Source organism: Halichoerus grypus, chromosome 11 (assembly GCF_964656455.1).
Source record: "Halichoerus grypus chromosome 11, mHalGry1.hap1.1, whole genome shotgun sequence".
In the NCBI taxonomy this organism is placed as follows: Eukaryota; Metazoa; Chordata; class Mammalia; order Carnivora; family Phocidae; genus Halichoerus; species Halichoerus grypus.
The window spans coordinates 42876759-42902753 of record NC_135722.1 but is presented as its reverse complement, the minus strand read 5'-3'; the positions used below and the strand labels follow the sequence as shown (position 1 = coordinate 42902753).

Below are 25995 nucleotides of genomic sequence, written 5' to 3'. Positions count from 1 at the left end.
TTCCTTTGACTTTCCTTGGCTCCCTTGAGCAAGATGGCTAAGCCCCTGGATGTAACCTCGGTGGTTTCAAAGAGGACTTTGCCTGAGGCTCTCTCTGAGGAAGACCTCAGCTGCTTAATTATGTTTGTGGAAGGAGTGAGTGCAGGTCATCTCTGAAAGTTCTATAGGAACATTGGTGTTGCCCTGAAACATTATTCAAATTAGTATGTACCTGTTTTATTAAATAGTATTTTTGTTTCTTTTTAGACTTGATGACTTTTCTTTTGAGTAAGTAAATTTGCACACTTACAGTCAACTCTTTATCTGTACAAACGCCCAGGGAATAGACTGCCGCATAGAACATTCAAAGGCACGTTTTGTTTTGTTGAGGCAACTGCGTGGAATCTTCTCTCCATGTCCACTTAAGAGGTTTTCTCTTGTTTAATGAGGGAAAAATCTCCAAGGAGGTATCTCCCCCACAGCAGATGTCCTTTCTGCTGAAGTTCACAGGTCGAATTTGGGGAGCACAGTGGCTGAAGGTCAGATGCCCACTAGGAGATGCTATGATTAATATGTAAGTGATCCCAGATAATTGAGCAAGCCAACGCCCAGGGGATGGAAAGTGGGTGTGAGGCCTGAGAGGGTTCTTCTGGAGCAGCCCCTCCCCAACAGGGAGGCCAGGAGATGTTTTCCACGGACCACTTGTCTTGGGCGGACGGAGTCACTGGTGCCTTCTAAGACCTCTGCTATCTAAACCTGTGGTTTCCAACCTTGTCCCCACCCAAGAGCTCCAGGTTTCCCTCATGGACCCCGTTTACAAATCTTCTATGATTCGTGGAGACCCTATTAAGCACCCCTCATCCCTTTCCCTGTCATTTCATTGTGCTAAATGTGTCTGATCGGTCAGGCGGAACTCTCTTCACCTGGGATGATTATCCTGGCCTCAGTGACCAGATACAAGCCAAGACAAAAGGGGAGGGAGAGTTTTGGTTTTCCCCTGTGGCCTGAATCCTGTCTTCTGTGCTTTAGGACTAGCTAGACAAGCTCTCTGCCTATGAGGCAGTCAAGGGCTCCTGGTTGGGAACCCCTGTTCTAGAATGCCCACACTGTGATTCAGTGCTCCTGAGAAAAGTTGTTTTTGCCCTTGAGACTACATTGTTTGAAGGGCCATATGCCTCTGTTCTTACAGGATAAAAGAGAAAGACAGGCCCAGGTGCCAGGGAGTGCTCTCCTGGTGATAAGCTTAGGGCCTGGAGAAGGGTGTGAGCTGACCCCAGGGGGATTTGGAACTCCTTCCTTGGAGGATTTTAGTTTGTTTTCTACTAAACCGTGAGGTGCCATGAAACTTGGATCTCTGGAGTCTGTAAAAGGGGGGTAGATCCCTGCTGTGACCCCAGGATCCTCTGCGGCCAACCAGGGCTCCATGCCCCTCAGCCCCACTCGTGCCCTGTCTCCCAGTTCCTCGGGCCTCGGGGGTTCCCACCTGGCTGAGAACCAGAACATTGTGTATCCGTGTCTTTGAAAAGCTGCCTCAGGGCTCTGCTCAGTGCTTCTTTGTGGGTTCTTTGGTCTCCCCTCCTCACTTCACCCCCCCCCCCACCAAATATATATGTATGCACACGTATATTTGAGGCTTGGTATGTTTTACAAATGAATAAACTCCATTTATCCAGAATGATGAGGGGAATGAGGTATTATAGTTATTTGGATACTCTGATTAAGAATTTCCATAAATGCTCTGTATTCCCGATTTCCAAAAAAATGGCATAAAATATGTTAACAGCATGCTCTGTTGATGACCGTACGTAACTTTTGTTTGATCATCTCGAAAACCGGTCCTAGCTGCATGGTAGGGGCAAGCTGTGTTTGTTTGACTAGTCTACGTCAATCATCAATACTGTGGATATTTGAACTTTCTGATTATTTGGTTTCTGGATAAATGAGAGCCTTCCATGTTGTAAGAAGCAGCTTTGTATGTCTTTATTGACAGATACTCATGTTCTCTCTTGTTTTTTTAGAGAAAGCATGGACACAGACAAAGACGACCCTCACGGAAGGTACCATGAACCTAGTCGTGACCTTCCTCCTGCTAGCTATTTTCCTTGCATAATTACATGTGCTGTTACTTGGTGCAGGTCCCACCTGTGTCCTTGATTGGGGATAAGCAAGGAGGCTGGGAGCCTGGGAGCTCTGGATGCTCTCCCCTGGCCCCAGCCCCCAGTGTGGCTAACAAGAGCCCTTGTGTGTTGAGAGAGATGACAGGGATTAAGCAGGGAAATGAATGAAGCTGGGAAGAAAAGAGAGATGTGTAACTTTGCCATTAGTCTCCCAGGGTTTGTGTCTGATCTTTTGCTTTTCTTTTCCCCTTCCCTTCCAGGTTAGAATACACAGAGCACCAAGGAAGGATCAAAAATGCAAGGTAAGCGTGGACCTGTCTATACACCGTCCTGGTTCTGGGCGCCCGGAGTGCAGCTGAGCCAGCTGTGCATGTCTGGTCCCTGTCGGTCTAAGCATCCCTTCGGGGATGGGGGTGGGGGCCTTGGCTGGATGTGGCCACCTGCCGCTTGTCCTCTCCACACTGAGTTGGCCTTCACTCTTGGTTTTCTAAGCACATTTAACCTGCAGGGGACTTTGGAAGTAGCAGAAAGCCCTGCAAGGCTGAAGCTCTTCCCCAGCAGGTTGCTCCTTCCTGACTCGAGGGCCCTCCAGAGTGGACCTGGCTCAGTGACCCCATTCTCGGGCCAACCCTTGCCTCTCAGAGTGGTCCTTCTTGTACAGCAAGGGAGGCCTGGGGCTGCCTGTGCCCTTGAGTAGATTCTCGAACTCGGTCCCTCCTGCCTCCAGCCACACTTGCTGACCCCATCCACGTGGGTCTGCCCTCCTGCCACTGACTCTAGGGCCATCTGAGGCTGTCGTGACACGGACCCAGTGCTGCAGCATCGGACTGGCCTGAGACTTCTAGCTTTGCCCGCACAGCCTGGCTGTGGTGGGAGGTCCCTCTTGGTGGCTCTGTTGCTATGGCAGCAAACGACCTTTCCACTGGTGATGCACTCCATAGGGGACAATCACAAATGGCAGGTGCAAACCAGTCAGGGAGAGCATGTGTGCCTCTGGATGCATCCTCCTGCCTTGATGGGCAGCCACTCCGGGGAGGGAAGAGCGTGACACTCTTCAGAGGAAGCTCTTGGGGACAGATGGAGCATCTGCTGTGTCCTGGTGGAGTCATGGTTGATCCAAAGATGGCAGCACTAGTTACCTAGGGACTCAGTCGGAGAGTCTCTGACAGGCCACACAGCGGGCTCCTCACAAACCTCAGAGATCTCCGCGGGACTACAGGATCCCCCCACCTCCCGCCATGGACACTCTGGATGCTTTGCTCTTTGCAGACTCCACCTCCCTTCTCCTTCCTTCCATGCCCATCTTAAATTCCAACTTTACAGAGGCTGAGAGGAAAAGAAAGGAGAAATTACCAATCCAGTTTACTCTGAGCAGACAGTTTTTGTAATATTTCTTCTTAATTCTAAGTATGAGGTAAGCATACAAACAATACTGACCCCGCACAGTGAGGCCACTTTTTTTGGTGCCTTTAGTAGAAAAGTCGAGTTCCAAGCCTTGTGCAGATTCTAAACGTGCCCTGTCGGGGGAATGTCAGAAGCCGTGATAACTTATTTTTGTCATTGTCTCCTTGAGGCTCGACTTCATTTTCTAGAAATCATTTTTCCTGTTGTTGTGCAGGGAAGCTCACAGTCAGATTGAAAAGAGGCGTCGGGATAAAATGAACAGCTTCATCGATGAATTGGCTTCTTTGGTGCCCACGTGCAACGCCATGTCCAGGAAATTAGATAAACTTACTGTGCTGAGGATGGCCGTTCAGCACATGAAAACACTACGAGGTAAGACCGGGCTTTAGTGTTCTTGATGCCCTTGCCCACAAACGTTCCCTCCCTTGCCCAGGGTGTACCTGAGTCCCCAGGACCGTGTGTATTATTTGCCAATGTGTAGCCTTGAGTAACTGTCCTTCCCAGCAGTAGACCTGATGCCAAATGAAGTGATTCCTGAGCTTATGTGGGTGTCCATTTGGGATTTTGCAGTCCTACATCCCCGGGCGGTAGAGGCTGTGGTCTGCGCGCGCATCTGCACGTGTATGTGGTAGGCAGGCTACGTGCATGTCAGAGAGGACCCACATCTTGCCTGTGTGTGCGCACTGGGCCCCACCCGCCCAGTGATCACCATCAGAAATGCAGGTGCCCTTGGTGACGCAGAGAAGTCCGTTGCTGTTTTTAAGGGGAAAATTCACCGTGGCTCCTTTAAAGAGTGAGTCACTGGTTGATGGTTCTTGCTGCGTTTTACTGTCAGGGATGAACACTGATGATATTTTCATGCTCCTGGAATTTTCCCAAACCAGATAGACTCTCTATGAGGGAGGCAGTATTTTCCTTCTTTTCTGAGCGTGGGGCAGGTGAGAACACAGAGGCAGAAATGTGGAAGCAACTTATCCAAACCACAGGAGAAAGCTGCAGTGTCGCAGGCACTTTAGTGAACGCTGGGCCTGGCATGTTCCATGGCCTGTCTTGGACCCTTTGAGGAAATTGGAAAGTGGGCGCTCAGTCAGACCTCTGACCTGCGTGGTAAAAGAATTGCGTCTTTATGTTTCCACAAAGCCGCCAGAAAGGAGTAGCCGGTTCCGTCTGCCTTTTGATCACTATTCAGACACGTCAGCATCGTGTCCTGTGCTGTGAGGGTGGCATCTAAACATTCCTATTAGGGAAGATTGTGGGGCTTAAATGATTATAAGCTAATTTTTATTAAATTGGAAGGAAACGAGGGACAAATCTCGAGTTACATAAAAAGCAGGGATCTGGCTCAGTGTGTGCCTTGTTAGCTGGTATGAAAGCCAGACACATTCTGTCAACCTCCCCCTTCACCATGGTACTGGGAATTGCTACAGATCTTTTCCATTTGATTTCTTCACCGTTCTAACCGTTTTTGCAGATTCCAAGGTCATTGCTGCTGGCATTTTTCTCTGTTACTATACGGTGTTCTCCCGTACGGTGTTCTCTCTGTGGTGCCAGATGGATGGCCTTTTAAGCATCTTGTCCCCTTTCAGCCCGAGGAGCCAGAGCTGTATTCACTGGAGTAATGCATTTCTCTGGGTTGCCAAGCTCCTTTACCTCACTCCGATGAAGAAGCACTCCCACTAAATGCCTTCTACAGTATATTTATTTACTCAGAGCCTGGCCGCCTGGGTGATTTCCCAGGAAGGCTCAGTGTGGCCATTTGAGGGACTGCTAGACAACGCACTTGATGTCGGCCCTGGGAGGAGGGGACCCTCCCAGGAGCCTCTGCCGGTTGACTTCCAAAGCTGCCTTCTCTCTTTGAAGCAGATTTTTACTTCCATCTATGACCTCTTGGCTCCCCTACAGTGACCAGAGCAAACCTGTTAGGTCCCCTGTGGGCAGCAGTGTTGTCTTTTCAATGGATTCTGTCCGAAGCCCGACCTAGCCCTGTGTCTGTTAAGGAAAAAGAAGAGAACATTGACGTCCCAGGTGGTAGAGACGAGGCCACATCTGGAAGGTCGGAGGCAGTGAAGTGGTATGAGCCATTCCCTGAATAGAAAGTGTACCAACTCTCTTTTTTTTCTCCCTCAGGTGCCACCAACCCATACACAGAAGCAAACTACAAACCTACTTTTCTGTCAGATGATGAATTGAAACACCTCATTCTCAGGGTATGTCACAATTATGAGCTTGTCTTATACATGCTTACAAATTTCAGAGTGTGGGAATTTGATGTCTAAACATTGGACCTTTTGAGGCTGACTTCGTCTTTTCGGGTCTCCACATCTGTCTGTCTGGACAGTCTCCACAGTCCTTCCACTCCTGCTTAGAAAAAAATCGAAGGCCCAGGCTACTGTGATTTTGAAATGGAAGGAGGCAGGATTTTGTACACGTAGGTAGTTAAGAGCCCCATTCCTGCATGAAGGTTTTAGAAAGGGACGGGCACTGATAACAACGGAGAATTTGTCTTCTCCTCACCTAACCGCTAGCACAAAAACATCCGCGTACATCTTGACACTAAAATCCCATCAAAGCAAGAAAGCTTCCAAAGACCCCTCTGCCCAAGGGAGAAAAGAAATGGGGGCGGTGAGGCTCTCCCCTCTGGACCGGCGCGCTCGCTTGTCTTGCTCGTCTCTGCGGAGAGGTGGCGCCGCAAGAACTTGGCTTCCACGTGGCATCAGGTCTGCCTCCGGGTGGAGCGAGACCAACTTGGAAATTGAAGGGAAAGAAATGGGATTCAGAAGCCTGTCCTCTGGCCAGTTGTAAACAGAAAAATGTCACCCGCCTCCATCCCCCCCACAGCCAGGGTGGACGTCGCTTGCTAAGCCCCTACGGCATCTGGGCACCTTGCTTTCAGCAGACATTTGCCAGGCCTCGAGCCCCAGGCCACTCTGTCGTCACCCTGACTTTCCGCTCTGCCTGGCTTCCGGTCCTCTAAGTCTGGCCTGTGTGCTCACTCCGGCATTCTCTGTCCATCCCCTCCTGACGTGTTCTCTCAATTGGAAAGCTTTCAGCTGCAAGGAACAGATGACCTGATGAACAGACAGGGTTTTGTTTCCCAAATACAGCCCGTCCTGCGGTAGGCCGGGAGGGGTTGGTGTGGTGGCTCCGTGAGGGTGGCCGGAACCAGGCCCTGTCTGTCTTCGCAAACAGTCGTGCCGAGCTCGTGTGCAGCCGGCTTCCTCGGTGTAGCCACACCAGCCAGAAGCAAGGGACAGGGGAGGGTCTGGGCCAGCTGTCCCTTTTCTCAAGAAAGGATATGCCTTCCTCAAAGCCCAGTAGTAGACGTCAGCTTCTCCGGAAGGTGTTAATTGATGACCACTAGCTTCAGGGCAAGGATTTAGATTTTTCCAGCCTCCACAGTAGAGGCAGGCAAGAGTCCCCCATCAGCACTGGCCACACACACTTTCCAGAGCCACATCCATTTGCTAGATTTTCCTTCAGAAGTGGCTCTCAGGACCCAGTGCAGGACTTCAGCTGTGGTCTGGTTGGCCTGGGGCTGGAAGGGCCTGGCTCCTTCCTTGCCGTAGAAGCCATCACGTTAGTGCCACGTTTTGGACCACTGTAATACCGTCCCTCCCACTCTCTCAGGGATTATTGTGAGGCCAAGTTTTTTCCATCCTGTGTAGGTGCGGTTCGTTTTTTTGAACTTCTGTTTCTGTCAAAATCTATTTATTGGATGGTCTTACATTCCAGTTTGTCGTTAGTGATCCTCCGAGGCTTCTTGTGACTGGTACGGCTGATAGGCATGCCTTCTAGGCCTTTCGTTCACTAATGCCACAGATATTTCCGAGACTTAGTTCTGTGTGCGTGGCACTGTTCTAGGTACATCCAAGTCAATAACAACACTGGTGCGTGTGCCGTGATTTTCCTCCGGCACGTTGTGGGGGGGCCGGGTGTCCCAGCAAGTTTGTGATGGTCCTTGGGCTACCCCCCTCAGGGCCCAGCTCCGCACTCCTCTCTCCATCCCCCTTCACAAGGCTGTCCCTGTCCTCAGGGAGGACTTGCTGAAGTTAAGATGCAGACTGTCTGCAGCATCTCTGGAGAAACCACCAGGGCTGGCTGCGTGGGTGGCGGCCTCCGCGGCCACACGGGGAGTTTAATGCTCTGCTCTTGCCGTCTGGAAGGGCAGCATGTTTGAACAAGGGTCTCTGCATTTTTTCCATTATGTCCTGGGCCCCACAAATCCTGTGGTTTGTCCTAATTGCAATACTGCTAATTTGATGGTATTTTTTGTTTTTTAAAAATTTTATTTGTCAGAGAGAGCGAGAGGGTGAGCACAAGCAGGGAGGGCAGCAGGGAGAGGGAGAAGCAGGCTTCCTGCAGAGCAGGGAGCCCGGTGCGGGGCTCGATCCCAGGATCTGGGATCATGACCTGAGCCGAAGGCAGATGCTTAACGATTGAGCCACCTAGGCGCTCTACAAATGTGTTTTATGAAGTTCCTATTATATATAACAGGTTTATATATTTATATATATTTACATATAATATATATAAACTTCTTTTGTAATGGCAAATGCTCAATAATTTTCTCCTTTTCTAAATTTCCTGTCCGATGCCCACACTTGTCAGGGTATGGCACAAGGATTTTCATGCCATTGAAGCTAAATACCTCATCTTGGGCTTGCCTTTCCTGCCCTTCCGTGTCCTCCAGCATCTGTAGGACACAGTGGTGATGTCTCTCTCCTGATGAAACTCTTCTGCCCTCCCTGGCGTGCGTCCGTGGTGACGAAGCACAGTCCAATCCCTCGCCACTTCCAGCTGCCCAGTTCCCAGGAATTTGCTTTGACAGAAGGCAGGGTCCACTCAAGACGGTGTTTGAGCGGTTCAGCCGCGGGAACTGGGCTTCTGCGTTCCCTTCCCAGTGCAAGTCTGACGGACCACTTTCTCTACTGAGAGCTTTCCAAATTGCTTCCATGATGGTGTGTCAGGGAGCAGTCAACCTGATCAGTGGATGATGGCTGGGTACTCCACCTCCCCATTTTCTGAAAGCTAGGCAGACCCCACCAGGGCTTCTGTGTCCCTTACTAAGCCTGTCCTCCCCCAAGAGGGAGCCTGTCCTGTCTCCATGTGGCCCCGTGGTGCTGGTGGCATTCTCTTAGTCTCTGCTCATCTGCTGTCCCCTGGGCCCAGCTCCTTCACCTGGTGGCGTTTATCTGCTCGAGGGAAACTGAGTCAGAACGTGTTGAGCCTCTCCTCACTGATGATTCACTGGCCTTTGGAGCCCTCTCGCTCTCCCTGGACGTGTTGAGACCCACTTTGTTGATGTCACGGGTTCAGGCCCAACTCTGCCCAGCATTCCCTCCGGGATGTCATGGGCAGCTTCTTCCAAGGCCCCTTCTGGGCCACTTCACTTCATCCGTGAAAAGCCTCAAAACACTTCTCCTGTGAGATGGGAGGTTGCCTGCAAGTTATTAATACCCTAGCTCTTGACTGGATGAGGCTTCCAGCAGATGGTGCTTGGAAAGTCTCTTCTTCTCCGCTGTCCTCCCCCGCCCCTGGGCTAGCTTAGGAAGAGCTCAGCCCCAGCTCCCTTCCGGCCGAGGGGCCAGGCGCAGTCCCAGCGGCGGTGGTTCGGTCCCTGCTGCCGCCGTCATGGCCACACTGGTGCGTGTGCCGTGATTTTCCTCCGGCACATTAACTCGTCTCCTACTTCTTTGAATTATATTACATCCCCCAAGGCCCTTTTGTGGAAAGGGGAATAGAGTTTCTCTAGATTTTTCCCCAGAAGAGACCGAGGACTGGTGAATAAAGCAAGATGTTGAATTAGAACTGTGGGAGCAGAGCATGAATGCAAGTACGTGACTGAGTGTGGAGCCCCCTCCCCGTCACTGGGAGCCCCCAGCAGGGGCCGAGGGGCTGGCCATCTGCAGAGCTGTGGGCAGCTTTCACACACACCCCGCGGAGCCTAGTGTCTCAGGCGCTACGGCTCCAGTGCTTACCCGCTTCAGCCTAACGGCGTCCGGCCTCGGTAGCCGCCTGTCCCGGGACTTTAGATTTTTACCTGTACTTAAGGTGAAGAAGAGGGACGAAGAATGCAGGGGAAATTTTTGCTTTGCTTTTCTTGTCTCCCTTAGGATATAAGCAGCCCAGCCCTGGATCAAGAAATGATAGTCAAGAACAGTAGTTCTCAATCCTTGTACATGAGAATCATTTGGAGTAGGGGTGAGAACAAGACTCCTGATCCAGCCCCACCCCAGACCATGAGCATAAAAACAACAACAAACAACACCCCACCCCCCAGGTTGAGAAGCACTGTTCGAGAGCGTGCTCTGTACGCGGAAGTGTTCACGTTGAGGACAGATGGTGGTCAGGATACAGGAGAGGGGGTTTTGATCTTAAAGGTTCCTTTCAATCTCAGATTCTATGATTCTACATAGTTATAATTAAAGCAATAAAATAGGACTTCTCCGGACCTTGATACCCTCAAAGGAAAAGTCTTAAAGTGAATTCACTGTTGTAACAGAAATTACTTCAGTTGGACCGTCCCCTATAATCATTAGATGATCCGTGTGTCCGGACCTGCCTTGGAGAGCATCTTCCTCCTCTCCTGATGCGTTAGTTGTGAGCAGCCTGTGACTGTCAATGAGGACAGTTCTCTGCTTTGGATACTTAGCAGACAAGTCCTTATTTGCTATCAGAGTGATTACAAATCGTGTTTCCTAAAGTGTGATAAATTGATTATCCATTTCTCCTGATTAGGCAGCAGATGGATTTTTGTTTGTCGTAGGATGTGACCGAGGGAAGATCCTCTTTGTCTCTGAGTCTGTCTTCAAGATCCTCAACTACAGTCAGGTATGACTCCTGTCGGGCTGGTGGTGGGCAGCCCCACAGCAGCCGGAAAGGTCACCCCATGTTTTAGAATGATTATGATATACAAGTCACGTGGAAGATGCTTGTATCGTCCGCCCACACACACCCAGTGCTTCTTCCAGAAAATTTGTCATTCTTAACAGAGAAATGAATTTAAACCTAGAAAAAAAAATCTTTTTTTTTTTTTTTTTAAAGATTCATTTATTTTTGAGAGAGAGAGAGAGAGAGAGAGAGCACGTGTGCATGTGTGCATGGTGGGGAGGGGCAGAGGGAAAGAGAATCTTAAGCAGACCCTGCACTCGGTGCGGAGCCCGATGGAGGGCTCGATCTCACGACCTGGAGATCATGACCTGAGCTAAAATCAAGTGTTGGACACTTAATCGACTGAGCCCCCCAGGGGCCCCTAGAAAAAAGACTTTCGCATATGTTCCACGTTTCCCTCACAGGAAGGTTTAACTGTGATCTCATCAGCAGCTTTATACTTTCTTATTGCCACCCAATGACTATGCCACAACTGAAGGGGGGTGGGAGGCGGGAGGCAAGGGGCTCTCTAACAAGGAAAGGCAGGTAATAGAATACTGGAGAATAAAGCAATTGGGAATCCACCGATACTTTGTGATGATGTATCCCTTTTTAATTCTGTTGAACCTTGGCTTCCTCTAAAAAAAAAAAAAAAGACCCTAATAACCCCTACCTTTTATGATTGTTCATAGGATCAAATAAGATAAACATTCCCAAAAGCTTCTAGAGTAGAGTTTTTCACTTACTCTGTCCCCAGCATTTTTACTCATCCATTCATTCACTTACTCCTTCACCTGCTGGTGTTTGCACGGGAAGTTGGTAAGGCAGCAGAATAGAAGAATCAAAAAAAACATGTGTATACATTTGAAGGGATGTAAGTTGAATGTGTCCACAGTGTCTTGCTCTTCTTGGTCTTCGAGCAAAGTTATGAAGGTGGTTGCGGCTGAAGAGCACGGAGACTCGGGCTAGAGTCTGCACCCATGTCCTGTGTCCCTAGAAAGGCTTTCGTGGGCATCAGAAATCAATCAAAGGGAACGTGTGCAGCTGAAAGATTCCTGCCTTCGAGGAGCATGAACTATTTATAGAAGTATCCATATAATTAAGCCCTTTTCCCCTCGTGTGTTATCAAAACCAAACTCCCAATGCCTCGTTCCCTGTGTCTCTATCTAGGCAGAGTGATTGGACAGGTGTACATGTTCACATGGGAAATCTTTGAAATTCTCCTGCTTAGAAAGACAAAGGCAAAGCACCTGTTGGGTAAGTTCTGTTCCATGTGCCGTTGACTCGTTTCCGTGCTTCATCCCCGCAGAATGATCTGATCGGTCAGAGTTTGTTTGACTACCTGCACCCTAAAGACATCGCCAAAGTGAAGGAACAGCTCTCGTCCTCAGACACGGCGCCCCGGGAGCGGCTCATAGATGCAAAAAGTGAGTCCAGGAGAAGGCTGCGGCTGCGTCCTCGGGGCTCCCTCTGACCGCGAGCGAAGACAGCCGCTTATGGCCCCCGCGCTCGGCCTCTGGCCCCCCTCCTCTCCCCTTTATCCGGGTCACAGGTGCTCTCTTTGGCTCAAGGCAGTCCTCCACCTTCCTTCCTATTTGTTTGTTTTGTTTCACATAAAGAAGCAACAACTCAATGTCCAAATCCACTGAGAGGAAAAACAGCTACTTTGATTCTTTCTGGTTTTCAGTCTTCCCCCCGTCCCCCCCCAGAATCTAGAACTTCCCACTTGTATGCTCCTGAGTTTCAAGGGCTCACACCAGTTTGATTGTTTCCCCCCGGAAAAAATTCCCTCAGTTTACCTGAGTTACACACATGCAGCCTCCTAAGATAAAAGTAAGAAAACGTGAAACATAAAAGTTTCTTTGGCCAAAGTGGTTCCTCGTTAGTCGGCTCCCGCTCCTGGCTTCCTTCGTTAGCAGCGGAACCACCGTTCACATCCCCCCCCCACCCCCAATGTCTCCTGAGTGAGGCCCTGTAGCCCTCCTCCCATCAGTCCTGTGGCTCCAGCAGTTAAGAATGTGGTGGAGTCTGGAGTCCGATTGCCAGGTTCCTGGCAACCACTTCCTGGTTCCCTGATTTTTCCAGCTGTGTGACCTTGAGCAAGTTACCTAACCTCTCTGTGCCTCCGTTGCCTTATCTGCAAAATAGTACCTGTCTCATTGGGTAGTTACGGGGATTAAATATATTAATATACATAGAGCCCGTGGGGCAGTTCCTGACACACAGTAGGCGCGATTGGCAGTGTTGGGATATTTTCATTAAGTTCCTAAAAGTTCACCACAACCCCTGGTACCTGTTGCCTTTTATAGTCTGGCCCTGGCAGTTTTTGGTGGTGACGTGAGGAGAAAAAGAAGGTGATGTTTGGTCCTTGCCTTTAAGGCTCTCACCATATAGTCAGGGAGACCAGGAGACAGCACCCCGCGTACTCGGTACTGCCACAGAGATAGTACCAGGCACAGAGAACAGACGACTCATTCTCGTGTGGGCACGAGGACAGGCGTCACCGAGTAGGTGACAGCTGAGGTGCGTTTGAAAGGATGATTACTGTGTGCCAGGCGGTGAAGAGACGCACAGAGCAGGGAAAGCGATTTCTGGATGGACACACCGGTGTCGCGCCCGCCCTGTGGCTGGAGCAAACCGAGCAGGGGCGGGGGAGGGCGGGCCCGCGCGCATTCCGATCCCCGGGGGGGCTGTGGGAGGTAGGCTGGAGGGGTGACAGCCAGCAGGAGCCCCGGGCAGCGGCCCCTCCTCTGATGGTCGCCCCCATGGTGGGCGCGTGTTATCCCCGGACACGGTGTGTAGACCAGTATCCAGTGTTCATAGGATCATGGTCCTGCTCCTCCTACCAGTAGCTGCATTCGAGGTGATCTGGAGACCTTTCCAGATTGACAGCCCACTTCCCCATGTTGCATCGTTTATGGCCTAAACTGAGGAGGAATGGTGTGGTCATTATAAAACAGTGAGGCAGGAAAGAAGAGGCTTTCTTCAAGGTCACACTCCCCCTCCTGACAGACAATACTACTCTCAGTTTATCACATTTTGTGTATTGATTTGCAGCTGGACTTCCAGTTAAAACAGATATAACCCCTGGGCCATCTCGATTATGTTCTGGAGCACGACGTTCTTTCTTCTGTAGGATGAAGTGTAACAGGCCTTCAGTAAAGGTGGAAGACAAGGATTTCCCCTCTACCTGCTCAAAGAAAAAAGGTAACCACTTCACTTCTTTAAAATCTTAATACAGTGAGGCAGGGGGGCTCCTGGGGGGCTCAGTCGGTGAAGCGTCCGACTCTCGGTTTCAGCTCAGGTCATGAGCTTGCGGTCGTGGGATCGAGCCCCGCGTGGGGCTCTGGCGCTCAGCATGGAGTCGGCTTCAGAGTCTCTCTCCCTGTCCCTCTGGCACTCTCAAATAAATAAATAAAATCTTTTCAAAAAATAATAAAATCCTAATACAGGGGAGGCTGGCTTTGTGCTCAGCAGGGCAGGGGTTCGGTGGTCCCTTGCAGACCCCAGGACTGCAGCCAGTGCCATTCTCCCTCTACAGGGGAGGGCCTTTGGGGAGCAGGAGAGATTGGGAAGCCCTGGTGGTTGTCACCCAGACAGTGATTTGTGGGAAAGCTTCCTCAAATCCGGTCTGTTTTAAAGTGGTTGAGAAAGAGTACCCTCAGCCACAGTGCCAACCACGCCGAGCATCCCGCCCGTCCACCGAAATGACCCCTGCTCAGTTCACCCAGGACTGTCCTGTTGCTAGACACAACGGACACTTCGTTTTTCTTCCATCTTGAAATATTTTTTCCCCTAGGATTCCACAAAACCTCATTCTTCTCGTCTCCCCCATCCTCTGCCACGGTAGGCCCTCTTCCGACTTCCTTTTGCTGGCTCCTCATGTGTCCTGAGCCACCTTTCTATCTACACTTGACCCCTAGGTAATGTCATCTACTCCCTTCGCTTGCCGTGTCACGTATACGCCAGGAACGCCCAATTTAGATTTCTAGCCCAGACTTCTCTTTTGAGAAGTCTCCGGATCCATAAACCCACTTCTTCTATCTGCCTGCTCCGCTATCCTCGGGCTCCTCAAACATGATCTGTGTAAGAGTGACCCCCCGAGCTTCTCCGTGCTGTAAATGGCACCGTCGCTGCCCAGTTCACATACTGGAAGCTGGGGAGGCACCCCCAGCCCGGTTCACTCTGTCTCCCACTACGGTGATGAAGTGTGTATCCGCCTCGGACCCCGGCCCCCCTGCGCGCTCGCCACGGCTCTTCACACTTGCCATCTCCCCACACAACAGCCACAATGATCTTTCGGAAGCACAGCTTTCTATCGGCTCCCTGTTTAAAACCCTGCAGCGTGCCCCGCTGCTCTTGGAGAGAAGCTGCGAGTCCGTGACCGTGCACCCTCCACCCCCCGCCACTCCGTGTGCTCAGCTGTGCCGACTTCCTGTCCGCGCCTCGCCCCCCTTTCTGCCCCAGGTCTCCGTCCGTCCGCGCTGGCCCCGGCCCCCGCCAGCTGCCTTCAGCCAGCTAGTCCTTTAGAGCTGGGCGTCCGGGGCCGCCACTCACCCCCTCAGGTTACTTGTTTGACGTCTGTCTCCCCCCAGGGGCTAGAAACTCCATGCTGGCACGTCTGATGGGTTTCCCGGTTTCCCAGTAACTAGCACAGACCCGCTGCTTCATAAACCCTCCGTAAGGATGTGTTTATTGTCGAAATCCACAGGTGGTTCCACACTGAGTGTGTCCCCAGGTGAAATCCTCCCTCTTCTCTGCAGCATACTCTCTATTCTCTCTTCCCTGAGTCTGTGAGCAGCAAGCATGCAATCCAAAAAAGTTGGGGTCCCCTTCATTTTCTTTCTCTCGTACCAAATGTTTTGATATCCCTAGCAAATCTCAGGAGTTCTCAGAAGCTTCTCCCGCGTGCTTCCCTGCCTGCCCGTCCTCGCTGCGGCACCAGAGCACAGCCCTCCCCATCTCTCGCCGTCTCCGCTCCTGCCTGTCTTCCTCCTGCTCCTTAGCCCTCCGGTTTCCCTAGCACTCTGCTCCTGCAGTGTCCAAAGCACCATTTGCTTTTGCTGTTTCCCCACTTACGTGCCTTTGGAAGCTCCCCATTCCCTGTCTGAGAAACACACGGTTGTTAGCAAATAGTCTAAGACCCCAGTAATCTGCGCCCACTTGCCTGTCCAGCTCTGTGTCCAGCCCCTCCCAGGCCCCCCTTTTCCACTTCAACCACGCCAAGCCCTCCGTTGTTTCTCGTACCGGACGCGCCTCCGCGCTTTGTACCTTCTCGACCTTCGCCCATTCTAGTCCCTTAGCCGGTGCTCATCCTTCTTGATCCACCTCCTACCTGGTTTTCCTGGGCAGCCCTCCTCTCCCCAGGTAGATGGAGCTACTCCTTCCTTGGTATACGTGACGCTCTTGGCATAACGGGCCCAGCCCCGCACGGATGACACCGGATGATAGCGGCCCACTTCCGTGCCTTCCTCTCTCCTTGGAGTCTCCCTTCCGGAGAGCGAAGCTTGTTTATTGTTTGACTCCCTTCCCGCATCCCAGCCCGCCCCAGGCTGCCGAGCCTGCTTGCCCCCAGCCTGACACTGACCGTGGACTTTGCTTTCTAGCAGATCGAAAGAGCTTCTGCACCATCCACAGCACAGGGTACCTGAAGAGCTGGCCGCCCACAAAGATGGGGCTGGACGAGGACAGCGAACCGGACAACGAGGGCTGTAACCTCAGCTGCCTTGTCGCCATCGGACGCCTGCATTCTCACGTGGTTCCGCAGCCGGTGAACGGGGAAATCAGGGTGAAGTCTATGGAGTACGTGTCTCGGCACGCGATAGACGGGAAGTTTGTTTTTGTAGACCAGAGGTGAGAGTCTGCGTGTTACCCGTGAACACTAATCGTGTAAGATTTTCACGTCTGAGTAAAGCAGAGCAGGCTGGGCCATCAGGGTAAAGAGAGAAGGAAGCGATGGGGATCTCTGCTAAAAAATGAGACCCTTCGGAATATCATCATAGATAGAGAGATTTTCTCGTTAACACTCTTTGGCACGTAGAGACAGCTAAGTAGGTGACATCGTGGTTCGATGTCCATGGCCAGGAGAGAAATGGTAGGCATAGGATGTTGTCTGAATGTGTGTGGAATGTTCAGAACCATGGCTGTGATTAAAATTCTGGAATGTAGGACTTGGAAAAGATGATCTAGTCCTGAGCTGTCCGATGCAATGGTCGTTGGCTATGGTAATCTCATACGGCCATTCAAGTCTTGGTTAAAACTAAGCTAAAAGTTCCTCAGGCTCACTAGCCATATTACGGGTACTCTTTCGCTATGTGAGGCTAATGGCACAAATCGAGAACATCACCATTGCAGAAAGCTCCGTTGGCAATACTGATCTAGTCCAGTCTCATTTTTCTGGGTGAGGACCTGGGGCCCCACCTGAAGACTGGCCGCCTCCCATTCACAGCAGAGTGGTAGTAGTAGACCTGAGCTGAGGACCCTGATGTGCCCAGTTTGCTCTCTGTGGCCTCCTTGAGAATATTCACAGGCTGATAAGTTTTCTGGCTATTAGAAATAGTCACTACATGCAGGAAAAGGATGCCGCCACTTTTCAAGGCCCTTGTGGCCCCCGCCACTGGAGCTTCTAATGTTTGGCCATTTGATTTAAAAAATAAAAAAAAAAAAAAAGTAATAAAATGGAGAAGCTTTGCCCTGAGGTTTGGGTTTCTATCACATTTTTATCTGACTACTATAGTTACCATTTTTAAGTCTCCTTTCTTGGGATAATGGCCCCTCTGAGAGGCTTCTTTTCTTTCTCTTCCCTCTGTTTTTAGAGTTTTGGTTAAGTTCAGTTGCACAAAAAAAATACATCCACCCAGCTTGGACCTTGTTCTCATCAGCGCAGTGGGGTTCATCCACTGCAGAGATGCTGTTAATTGTCTGAATAACTTTCTTTTTTAAAAAAATTCTAGGGCAACAGCTATTTTGGCATATTTACCACAAGAACTTCTAGGCACATCATGTTATGAATATTTTCACCAAGATGACATAGGACATCTCGCAGAATGTCATAGGCAAGGTAAGCTGGGCGGGTACAAAAGGTCTTAACTTTAAGGTGCCCCCCTGCTTTGAAACTAGTCCACATGAAGGTTCCAGAGAAATCTGCCCCAGTGATGTAGGAGTCAGCCAGGCCAGGAGTCTTCAGGCCAAAACATGTCTGAGAAGAGGCTGATGTTCCCGGGCCCCGTTTATCCCCTCACAGTGAACCCACCTTGGACTGCCTAGCAGTTTCCTGTACATAGGACAGCGCGCTTTCTGGAAAGCATCCCTTGTTCTTGTTACACGGACCCTGTAAAGATTTGGTATGGCTCAAACAGATCTGATTCTCTTTTCTGTAAAATCCTGCCATGCTTCCTGTATTTCCCTCTTGATTTATGGCGCGGGCACATACCAGCCTCCCGAGAGAGGAGCCGGTACTGAGCCCTTCCCTCGTTCATTCATCTCAGACGTGCGTTTCCAAAGAGGCCCCTTCTTGCACCTCTGCTGCTGCAACCCTAGGTCAGGCCCTCGTGCCAGCCGGTAACTGTGACAGACTCCTAGCAGGCTCCCTTCTGCCCCACCTTCCACCTTCCACCTTCCGTAGCTGTCCTGTTTACGCCCCAATGATTAAGCTTGATAACGTCCCATCCTTTCTTAAACTTCCTGCCTTTAAAACCTGTGACCAGCATTCAAGACCTTCCACCTCCTGATCCTGACCCCCCTCCACCCCCCCACCCCCCCGCCCGCAGAGGCATCAGGGACATCTCATTTCCTGCCCCCACCAGGCCGTGCCACTCGCCGGGCACTGCTGGGTTCTTCCCTCCCTCCTGTCCACACACCTGTACTCCTGCCTCGAGGCTCTGATCTCTTCCTCTGCGTGGCTGCCTCTCACGTTCCTCTCCTGAGGGCAGGGCCGCGTGCTGTCTCCCTTCTCTCTCCAGTGCCCGGCCCGTGAAAGGTGCCGGCACCATGTTTGTGACATGGAAGAATGAAGTTTGACTAGGTGGGTGACCCCCCTGCAGTCAGAGGTCCTAAAAATGCTGTTCCGCCATCAGGCTTTGTTGCTCCCTTCAAGGCTCATCTCAGTCCGATGTCGATAGCCTTCGTTTCAGACACTGAACAACAGCAAGGGACTCACACATGAACCGAAAGGCTCTGGATGAAGCCCTCGGAAACAACCCGTTCTCCGAGGGCCTGCGCCCCGGGCTGATGACACGGTGATGGCTCTGGAACCTGGCACACTTAGGATTTGGCTGGTTTCGTATGTTGGCCTGCGGGAACCATATTCATGGCTTCTTTCCATTTTCAGTTTTACAGACGAGAGAAAAGATTACGACTAACTGCTATAAGTTTAAAATCAAAGATGGTTCTTTCATCACGCTGCGGAGTCGATGGTTCAGTTTCATGAACCCTTGGACCAAGGAAGTCGAATACATTGTCTCAACCAACACTGTTGTTTTGTAAGTGTTCTCCCCGGATCAGAAGCTCCCTTGCTTCCGAGCTCTAGGTGCCTGGGGCTCTCTCCCTGGGAAGGCGGGCGCGGGAGCGGGCGGCAGCGAGTACCCCAGCCTTCCCCACTAGCTTGCTGATACCCTCTGAAGCCTCAGGGCTGGCAGAAGCCCACAGGGCTGTTAACACAGACCACGCTTCCGTACGGAGACCGCGCAGGCCCCTGGCTTGGGGAACTGCGCCAGGAGACAGCAGCGTTTCCTGCCCAGTGCAGCAGTTAGCGTTCGAGTCCCGGCGGCCCTGCGCCCTGGGCGCCCCTGGTGCTGCCGTGGACGGAAGGGTTGACGGTCCGTTCAGAGCAGCCCGGGCTGCGGATGGCCGGGTGTCCGCGCCCGCCAGGCCGGCGGCCCCAGTGCTGGCAGCCGGAAGCCTGCCTCAGAGGCTCGGCCCCCAGCTAGGCGAGAAGGGGAGGACCTGCTCTTTGGCCAGAACTGCTCCGCACATCTCCTTCCCCGTGGTGTCCGGACCCAGCCCCCGTGGCTGGAGCCGAGTGGCGGGGGGGGGGGCCGGGGCGAGGTGCCCCTGCAGACTGGCGGGGGAGGAGGCCTCGGAGCGAGGGCCGCGGGCGGCCACAGTCCCCTTCCCTGCTGGACCGTGTGTCCCGTACGGACCAGGAAGGCCCAGGCAGGCAGTGCGGCCCAAGGCCGGAATGCTGCCCGTCCTGTCCTCAAACAGCGAGGAGCCCCGCTGACACTCAGACAGACACTTCCTTTTCTGGCCTGTCCAGGTCCAGAGTGGACACCGGACACCTTGGCCAAGGTGAAAGGTGCACAGTTCTGAGCAGGCCTGACTCATGTTTCCTTATTGCTGGGATGTTCACAGAGCCAACGTCCTGGAAGGCGGGGACCCAGCCTTCCCGCAGCTCACAGCGTCCCCCCACAGCATGGACAGCATGCTGCCCTCTGGAGAAGGTAACTATGGGCTGCAGGGGCATCGGGGCTTGCCCGTGAGAAGCCGCTTTGGCCAGCGTACCCTGTCCCCAAGTAGCTGGTGTCCCCAGCCCGCATGTAAGAAAGGAGGCTCCAGGGGATGAGCACTAAGGACGTTGTCCTCTCATATTCTCTGTTGAGCCTGAAATACAGGGAGCTTAATTTTTGCTTTTCCTGAGGCTGCCTGGACCCTGGAAGCCCTTGAAACAGCAAACTCCCTGCTCCTCTTGGGCTTTCCCCCATGTTGCCCAGTGACTGGGACGTGGTGCCTTCTGGTGACTGTCACTGGCTCCAGTGGTGGGCGGAGGGTGTCTGTCAGCACCGGGCTATGCGCCATACAGAGCGGGGCTCCCTCCCGGCCCTGGCCCCTGCTCTCTGCACTTGACTCATCCTTCCACGGGACCACCTCTGCTTGCATGGCTTCCTTCAGTCCCGTCTCCACCAGGGACTCCTACATCCGGTCTGTCTCCAGAGCTCTAGGTCTGTCTCTCCAGCTGCCTCCTGGACAGAGCCACCTGGAGTCTCAAAAGCACCTGAAATTCAGCATCTCCAAACCCAGTCTCTGCACTCCTCTGGTTGCTCAAGCCAGAAATCTTGACTCCTCCTTCTCGCCCGTTCTCTCTGAACACGAAATCCTGTCCCTTCTACCTGTTAGACTTCATCTCCCTCCCATCTGTCGCCTGGATCATTGCAGAGAATTTTCTAACCCTAGTCTCACTCCCCCACCCAATCCCCTTTCTCCACTGTCATTCATTCTCCGTGAAGTGGACTTTCCAGTAACCGAGTCCAAGTGCCTTTTCCGTGGGAAGTGCTTTGGCACCCCTTATCCTCAGGAGCCCGTCCAAATCCATTAGTACAGTACCCAAGACCTTTCAGGATCAGATGGGTAGCTCCTGTGGTGTCATCTGTCACCCCTGCATCCTCATTCATGAGGGATCTCCTGGAGTAGTCTCCCAAGTTTCGTCCCCCCTCCGTGCTCTTGTGTATATTGGTGGCTGTGGGTGGAATGCCTTCCCGTCCTCACCTCTCTGCCAAGCTAATTTCTCGTCCTCTCTCAAGACTCAGCTCAGAGTTAAACTTTCCCAGGAAGCTGCCCCTGGCCCTGGAGGAGTTGGGTGCCTTGGGCTTACCGGTCAAGCTTACCGCACTTGGTTCCAGCCATTGTTCATCTTGTCTGTCTCCCTGTTAGACTGTGAGCTCCTTGAGGGCAGAGCTGCTGACTTACCTCTGTGACCCTGGCTTGCATACGGTGGTGGTCAGGAAACAGATGTTGAGTGCGGGAGGGGAAGTAGATGCTTTGCTTTGGAGTCTGATCCTGGATGCAGACTTGAGCCTTCTGCTGGAATGCCTTTTCCTGACAAGCTGTGCTCTGTTGCCCCTTGGGGCATAACCTGAAGGTTGAACTTCAAGTGGATCACAAGATGAACTGGTTTTAACTCATAATAGCATTTCTTCCTTGGTTGCCCTTTCCCACTCTCAGATTCCTTTGTTGTAGGTGGCCCAAAGAGGACCCACCCCACTGTTCCAGGGATTCCAGGGGGAACCAGGGCTGGGGCAGGCAAAATAGGTCGAATGATTGCTGAAGAAATCATGGAGATCCACAGGCAAGTAACACCTTCTAGTTGCACCCTTAAACCAGTGGTTCTCTACCCAAAGCATTTTACCCCTCAAGGGATATTTTGCAGTATCTGGAGACATTTGTGGTTGTCATATCGGGTAGGATGTTGCTGTTAAACATTCCAGTGGATAGAGACCGGGGATGCTGCTTGCTAAACATCTTTTAGTACACAGGGCAGCCTCCCTCCCATTTCCCCCACCCCCAACAAAGAACTTTCCAGTCCAAAATGCCAGTAGTGCCGAGATTGAGAAACCTTGCCTTAAAGAGTGAAACCCAAACAGGCCAGAGTTAAAGGGAATTCTTTGGGAGACTCAATTTTCTTATTACTTTGTATTATGACTCAAGGGGCTAATGAGGATGGATGAACACTAACAATACAGGACTGCAGGAGCGGTGACAGTCCGTGATCTGGGCCTTAACAAAACATTAGCTGCTTCTAGTCAAAAAGCTGCCTAGCTTTAGTAATAGAGACCAAGCAGAAGCTCTCTTGAGAGGGCTTCTTTTCCATATGAAAGAGAGGGGAAGTAGTTTACTTGGGTTTGAGTTCTGGACCTCTACTTGGCTGTGCTTAAGAGATTCACTTAACTTCTGGTCTCTGTTGAGTTAAGCCATAAAAGGCGGGTAATAACTATCTCTCAAGGATTGCTTTAGGAGTGTGAGAGGTCTCAGGAACGTTTCTAGAACAGAAACTGACATATGGTGAGTGCCCAAAAATTGTTGTTTAAATCTGAGTCTTTAAGAGTAGTGATTAAGAGGGAAGCAGTTACATGTTCATCTGAATTTGGGGGATGGAGAGGGTAGTAACCAGGCCCTTAGGAATGCACGCTTAATGGAACATAGTAAGAGAAGGGAAAAGTTATTCCCTGCTGCCACTGAATTGATTCTCTCAGGAGAACTGAAAGCCGGTCTTGTTTTCTAGTTGGCCATAGAGGGGCTCTTATCCCAGTGGGCAGGACAGTTCTGTTCCAGCCCTGTGGGAATGGTGGCTATGACCTCTTGGGTCTACTTCAGGAAGATGTCAGGGCAGAGTGCAGTGACAATCAGATTCTTACTGGCCACTATGGACATACTCTGTGCCTTGCTTGAAACCATCCAAGAACAGTGTAAAACAGTCCTTGACCTCAAGGATCTTACAATGGTTGAGAAGTCTACTTTCTTTATGAAAATAGAAAAAAGGGAGAGTGTGTGAGCTGAAGCAAGGAAGGGAGATTGCTAAGAATCCTAATAAAAAATGCTGAGAAGTTTAGACAGGAAAAAAATTGTAAGACCCCATTCATTGTAGGATGCTGAACAGATGTCCAAAATGTTGTTAATAATAACTTATGTTAATGCCATAAGCATATGGAAGTTGGATTGGAATAGGAAGAGATGAAGGTGAACATGCTTAATAACCCAGGAATGAGGCCCATCCCTCAGTGATGGTACTGTCCCAAAGAAAAATCAGTAATTTAAGGACTAGAAGATGAAATAACAATGAAAAGGCAATGCCAAGATGGGGAACCCAGGAAAATAGTGGTTTCCTAGACATAAGTAAAGGAAGATGGGAGACATTCGGCAATTTAGTAAGCCATTAGTACCCATCTGTGTGTGCTGAGAGTGCATGGCATATAGTTGTATCCTGCCTTTGAGGAGCTTATGATCCTGGAGAAAGCTTATTCACTCCCAAGTCTACAGAACAGGCGGCACAGGCCAATGGCCAGAGGACTGCTGAGCACTTGGGAGCGGGCTGCCTGGGTAACCCGGAAGCTGCATTCGTCCCTGTAGCCACTAAGGGCCTGGTGGTCACACAGCTGCCCCCGTACGCAGGCTTCCCCGCCAGGCCGTTCCTGCCTTTCCTGAGCTCCCTCGGCCTGACAAGCGTGTGTGTGGGTTTACAATCCTAAGACTTTCTCTCTGTTAATCTCCTATGCGGAGAAACCTACCAGCTGAGGGGGCCTGGACCCACTGCTCATCACCTGTTGCTTTCGAAGGCGGTGGGAACAGTTGCCCTACTCCTACCCCTCCTCCTTGTCCTTCTACTCCTCCTACTGCAAGGCTACTTTCTAGGTGTAGCTGAGCCACCCCAGCACCTTCCATTTCCTAAGAGTATTCACTAGCTGAAAAGTGTTTGTAGGGAAGAGGATAAAGCACTTGCTGTGGTTTCTAGTTTATGGTATCAAAGATAGAGGTTGAACTCCTCAAGTCCCCTCCAACTCTGAGATCTGGATTCTGTAAGAAATGAAACTGGCCACTTACTTGAAACTCAACAACCTGAAATCCAAACTCTAAACTAAGGCTTTGTCAGTGAGATGCTGGACTCCAGGGACTGCAGTCTAGATCAGGTGCCTGTGGGATAAGTAACAGCTTCTTGCCTGTTTTTGTAAACATAATTTTATTGGAACACGGCTACACCCATTCATTTCCATATTGTCTATGGCCGCTTTCAAGCTACAGTGGCAGAGTTGAGTAGTTGGGATCAAGACCTTCTGGCCTACAGAGCCTAGGCAGTTACTATTTGGCCCTTTACAGGAAAAGTTTGCCAATCCCTATTCTAGTTCTTCATCCTCCTTCGTTCCCACCCCCCACCCCTGACACCCCACTGAAGAAAAGGAAAGGCAATATAACTAACTCCTCTTTTCTCTGACAGAATAAGAGGGTCCTCACCTTCCAGTTGTGGCTCCAGCCCATTAAACATCACAAGTACACCTCCCCCTGATGCCTCTTCTCCAGGAGGCAAGAAGGTAAGGCTGATGACTCTTCGAGTAAGGTCCTTCTTAATCCGGAGAGCCTCTTGCCCAAGTTCTGAAATGTTGGGGGTGGGAGTATGTGATTACCATTGTGGTTGCTGAAACAAGTTGGACCCTCTTTTAAATAAAGGCATCTGTGTGAGTTTAGGTATAAAGCATTTGGGTGGAGCTAGAGAGGTTGCTGATATCCTTAGTGGATTTATTCCATGTGAATAGGGGAAGGCAGAAGGAATGTTCTAAGGAATGGGGAGGCCACTGCATTGAGGGAACAATTCAAGAGCTCCCATGAAGGAAGGATTAGTGAGTACCTCACAGAAAAAATTTATCTAGTTCACTGCCAAGAATTTTCAAGGGAGAAAATATCACTAGTCTCTAGTGCAGGCACGGGAAACGGTAATACTGAGCAGGAGCACTTTGGTGCTTTGGAAGGCAAGCCATGCCTTCGCAGCTGCAGACTACGTGGGGGCTCTGCTGCCTGGGTTTCCTGTGATAGGACAGCACTGGGTACAAGTACTGTATCAGTCGCCAGCGCTCATGAAGAGTTGGCTAGAAGATTACACTATCAATAAGCTTAGAAACCACTCATCTGTTTTCATCTTTGCCAGAGAATTTACAAGTGTAGAGCCATGTTAATTGCAAATCATAAATCTGTAGTGCCTGATGGTAATACAGGTTAGGATGATCCAGAAATCTTTGGACATAGTCTTCCTTCCCCTACCTCCCAAAACATACAGAGAGAAAGAATATTGTAATTTACATAGACAGGACTCCTACAACACAAACTGTATCAAAAGCAGGATATGGGTTTTCCGAACTGCATTCCTCTGAGGCTCAGGTTACCAGGAGCTGTGGTGCTACCAGGTAGGATGGGGCAAGGGTGGTTAGTGAGTAGAGAGGGCAAGGACTCCTGCTTCTACCAGGGTGGCTTTATTTTATACAGGAACCTGCTGTAAAAATTTCTATTTGAAAATAAGTTTTGATTCTACCCCCACCAAAGGTTTCAAAGTCACTAAATTAATGGGTAAGAGTGATCAGTGAAAGACAGACCTGGGCTTGAAGCCTGGCCTTGCCATGTGCTAGCTGTGTGGCCCTGTATAATTATTTAGCCCTACTTTTGTTTTATAACAGGGCTCCTATAGGTTAGGACACTCAGCATCTTTGTATATGAAGTCCCGTTATGAGGTAATATATGTGAAAGTGCCTGGCTTTGGTAATGACTCAGAAGACAGCACCAACAGATAAAGCCTAGGCTTGGTACATCCCCAATCCCTGTTTACAGGTTTTTCTCTTAGGCCTGTTCTCCTGTTACATCCCTAGGTCCTTCCTCCATACTGGATCCACCATCTCCTTGGGGTGGTATCCCTTTCTCTGCTTCTCAGTTCAACTTTTAGGCACTTGACTTCCTGGTATTACCAAGAATCCCACTACTCTGTTTTGAAAGGTTATCACGCCAATATAGTGCTTAAATATTACTCAGGGAACTTCTATGTACATTTTCTCATCTTAGCCTCACAACTTTATAGGTGGCAAAATCTAAGCTCCCAAATATTAAATGCTGGGCTAATCATTTAACAAGTATAGCCCCAAACTTAAAGTCAGGTCTCTTGACTTTTGATTCTTTCCACACCAATAACTTCAGAGATCTAATACTGTACTCTACGTCACAAAACCCCAAGTATTTTTGAGGCATTAATGGAAAAATTTTTTTCTTTGGGCTTACAAAAATGGATCTGGCAGAAAAAATTTCTGAATACATTCTGACCCTCAGTAACAGGACTTGTAAGAGCAGCTTAAACAAGACGAGAGTTAGAAAGGACAGCAGC

General features: G+C 50.7%; 1 protein-coding gene across 12 annotated transcripts in view; it reads left to right on the top strand.

Annotated features, from left to right (window-relative positions):
- Positions 1-25995, top strand: part of BMAL1 (basic helix-loop-helix ARNT like 1) — a 99111-nt gene that overhangs the window by 69806 nt on the left and 3310 nt on the right. For 5 of the 12 annotated variants that reach the window (XM_036087892.2, XM_036087889.2, XM_036087890.2 and 2 more), the window contains 14 exons: positions 247-267; positions 1998-2036; positions 2357-2398; positions 3715-3872; positions 5628-5707; positions 10239-10331; positions 11680-11797; positions 13428-13577; positions 15977-16223; positions 17324-17430; positions 18700-18850; positions 19722-19810; positions 21324-21432; positions 24073-24166. In XM_036087892.2, coding sequence (XP_035943785.1) covers positions 247-267; positions 1998-2036; positions 2357-2398; positions 3715-3872; positions 5628-5707; positions 10239-10331; positions 11680-11797; positions 13428-13577; positions 15977-16223; positions 17324-17430; positions 18700-18850; positions 19722-19810; positions 21324-21432; positions 24073-24166 — 1498 coding nt within the window. Of the gene's footprint in view, positions 1-246; positions 268-369; positions 554-1997; positions 2037-2356; positions 2399-3714; positions 3873-5627; positions 5708-10238; positions 10332-11679; positions 11798-13427; positions 13578-15976; positions 16224-17323; positions 17431-18699; positions 18851-19721; positions 19811-21323; positions 21433-24072; positions 24167-25995 lie in introns of those variants that run through there. The other 7 variants (XM_036087893.2, XM_078058384.1, XM_078058383.1 and 4 more) reach the window with 7 other exon arrangements.